Below are 3,759 nucleotides of genomic sequence, written 5' to 3'. Positions count from 1 at the left end.
CTGATTAGTTTATTTCTATCTGCAATAGCTTGAAACTTAGTTTCTATAACTTTATTGTTATTTGTTTATTCTTATTTGTTATTCAATTTCTTGTTACTTCAATTGTTTTTACGTAATTCTTATTTGTAACTTCCAATTATTGTTGTGAATAATTTCAAAGGCAAAATATTCCTTTCTTCTTTATGAAACTACACGTAGCTTCTATCTTGTATGCCGTATTTTGGGGTTAAGTAAACGTAATATACGAAATGAAGAATTTACACCTAAAAAATATAAAGTCTAAGCCAAAACACCTAAAACGTAAAGCATTGTCCCTCCGGGGCTTCTGTAGTCTCTTCAATAAAAATACTATTCGGAAATTGTCATATCTTGTGTTCGTTTATTTCAAAAACTTTTTTTTGTTTAAAAATCATTTTGAAAATCAAATATCAAAAAGTTGTTTGGATTTTCATAAATAATATCTTAGTTGTCTTTGAGGACTAAGGCTTTATTCAACAATCTCTTGGAAATCCGATCGGCACTAAATGCTCTTTTGTACCTTTGTTGCCTCAATATTTTATAAATTGATAAAAATTTAGTTTAAATGTTCGATGTGGGTGATCTTTTTTGTGCCAGCACCTATTGCAACACTGGACCTTGATTTTGGCGGTCTCATCTCGAAGGACCCGTCTCAACATCCCGTAGAAGGATTCGAACGCGCGACTAAAGGACCAACTCCTTAAATTGAAACTTTAATGTGACTAGATATGTTGTAAATCATTCCAGTGGAAAATTTTCCACTCGTATACATGTATATAGATGTTCATGTACACGTAGACGTCACCGCTTGCCATGCAATGAAGGAAATATATACACCTAAATGTGACACTCAGAACTATTGACCTCTAAGGGGTGATGTGATGTTTTTAACGGTATGCGAACATTAAATTGTAACAAAAAACTGATCTGTCAGTAGCTAGCCTCAATTTAAAAATTGATCGTGATCAGAGTATGTTCTTGGATATCAAATTAGGTGGAAAACGTCAATACCACAGGAGTTTGAGAAGGGAGAAGTGCAGCATGAATAAGGAATTTGTCAATAAAAAAAGTCGGTAAAACTGTAATTATTCTTGTAACAGGTGTGATATATTACATAATGTATGTGACATATGTTGTTTCATAAAAGGGATTCAATGGTACTTGAAAATCTGGTTAATGCTAAGTCCTTGTAGGGAACAGACAAAAAGAAAAATCTATATATTTTTTTCCCTTTCTTTATCAAAAATATAGTACTTGATTAATTGCCATCATTTCTTTTTATCTGTTTTGTAGAAGTCGGCTCCGCCTTCGCGGCCTGTCCAAATCACTGGATGCGATATTCAAACAACTGTTATCTGTTTGTTACTCGCTACCCTATGGAATGGATTGATGCAATGGTATCAATGTGTAGACCTAAAAATTTTTTTAAGAGAGAAGGGATGTCGTGGAATAAAATAAACTCTATAATAAATGATTCTCTTGCATTAAATATTATGAAAGTCAATCCGACATTAATCTGCAACACATTAATTCCTTTGTCTAATAGAAATTATTATATGATTGAATATTTTCCATCTCTCTGATTGGCTGAGATCCAACTATGTTAGAAAAATACGACGTTGTATTGACCTGCACGTGGCGTTCCAGGTCAATACAAGGATTTATTTCCTCTACATTGCATTCCTCTAAAAATAGATTGGGAAATTCCAAAATGATATAAATTCTTTTGGAAACTTATTAAAAAGACCATGACTTTTTTTTCATGTGAACAAATCATAAGCGAATATATATTTTCAGATGAGGGTGGTAAGGGGGGTGTAGGGACACCCTTCCAACACTTTTACTGAACAATAATTTTTATTTTTAGTAGTCAGTTTTCCCTGATAATACCCCTTCCTTTGAAAATCTATCCTTTAAAAAAGACTGACATTATATTTTTTTCATGGGAACTTAAATTGATAAAAAACTTCAAATTGATACGACTGGTAAGGTTTATTTAAATTTTAATTCTCCTTCTTTTTTGTATTTAGCTAGGACTTCATTAAATGCAAACAAGTAGAGGGCTTTATCATTTTATCAGTGAATCATATAATAAAACGATTATTGCTGTTTTTTTCGGTAAATACAATGATTTAGCCATCTTCGAAGTACAATATTCACCTCGCCCTCCGGCTCAGTGAATATTGTACTCCTCAGATGGCTAAATCATTGTATTGACCTCAAAAGACAGCAATAATTGTATAATATGCATTTTACAGGTCTTCTACCCAAAAGGACAAAAGAAATATTTTTAAGAAATCAGAAAATTGTAAACTGTTTACCAGTGTTATTGTTTATATTTTTTGTTGGTCTTCCATTTTTTTAGTTTCAAATATTAAAGCTTTTGTTTTTGGTTGCTTTTTCGGAAAAGGGGTTTTAAAGTATATTCTTTAACTTCGTTTTAGACCTTTTGCAAGGCATACGGAGCAATTCTGGCAGAACCAAAAACGTATTATGTAAACGACTTTCTAAGACATGAAGCTAGACGCCTTAGAGGTTTGTTGGTTTTTTTTAAACAAAAAGATTAATTGATTGTTTATTGTTTAAGTCCCTCTCTAGAATTTTTCACTCATACGGAGACCCCACCACTTGCCGGTGGAGAGCTGCAAATGTTGTCCTATACTCGGCATACATGGTCATTGAGCAGGAAGGGATATTTTTCGTGCCAGCACCTACTGCAATACGGGACCTCGTGTTTTATACAGTCTCATCCGAAGGACCGTTCTCCATGTCCCATAGTGGGATTCGAACTCTAGATCAGGTCTACGCTCTTATCAAGTGCTGCGCTACGTGGGTGACTTTTAAACAAGAAGTTTGGACAGTAAAGTATTCATATCATTATTTCTTTAAATTCTGATTCTATAGTAACCATTTTTGAAGTTCTAATTTTTCAAATTCCAAAATAAATCACCGGCGGCATTCCATTTACCATGCTTTTCATCAAGTTTATTTGTTTCAATCTGGATTGTGACATAATGCAAGTAAAGTCGGTTTCGGTATATAAGGAAATATCTATTTACTGACTATTCGGAGAAAAGAAAGTCTACTGTTCCACTCGACAACTATTATAGATGATGTCTTGGGAGAGAATAAACCTGCTAAATTGTACTCATAGCCTGTAAATAGATGTATAATATTTATCTTATACTCATTGTTTGAATATGTTTTTATGAACATCATGAAAAGGAAATTACATTACAGGATATTTTTGGCTTGGAGGTTCTGACATCTTTATCGAAAGAACATGGATGTGGATGGGCAGCAACACCAGGATTAAATTTTCTGCTTGGGGGCCTGGAGAACCCAATAATAGTGGTGGTAGTGAACATTGTATGCTTGTAGCGGAAAATGTAAATTATCTGTGGAATGATGGGCATTGTCAAAGTAGATTAAAATTTATTTGTGAAAAACCTGCGTAAATTTCAGCATATACTAGTAGATATATCCACTAGCGATGCATAGTAATGCTGGCAATGAAATGAAAGGCATTTTAAAAAAAAAACATTTCCAGTTTCTTCTACAGTTTGTGTAAACCATCTTTTATTAAAAATAAAAGTAAATTTACCCAAATTGTTCAATGTGTTTTACATGTATATCAGACTATTACATACATAGTGGTAGATACAGTTGTTTTGCATGCGATAGCGCTATCTTCATCAACATCAATGATTAATGACTTCAAAGTAATTTGCATGTATTACA

General features: G+C 33.1%; 1 protein-coding gene across 1 annotated transcript; it reads left to right on the top strand.

Moving 5' to 3' along the window:
• Window positions 1-1,311: 1,311 nt before the first annotated feature.
• LOC134255482 (perlucin-like) lies at window positions 1,312-3,476 on the top strand (the record flags this gene model as incomplete). Its single annotated transcript, XM_062738020.1, has 3 exons — window positions 1,312-1,415; window positions 2,463-2,553; window positions 3,259-3,476. Coding segments are annotated over 3 exons (413 nt in total), but the record flags the coding sequence as incomplete, so codon positions are not given.
• Between the last annotated feature and the right edge of the window lie 283 nt (window positions 3,477-3,759).

Source organism: Saccostrea cucullata, unplaced genomic scaffold (genome assembly GCF_032062105.1).
Source record: "Saccostrea cucullata isolate Sc308-1 unplaced genomic scaffold, CSIRO_AGI_Scuc_v1 ctg16993, whole genome shotgun sequence".
Taxonomy (NCBI): Eukaryota; Metazoa; Mollusca; class Bivalvia; order Ostreida; family Ostreidae; genus Saccostrea; species Saccostrea cuccullata.
Note: the sequence above shows the minus strand (reverse complement) of the source record. Positions and strands in the feature narration are given on the sequence as shown.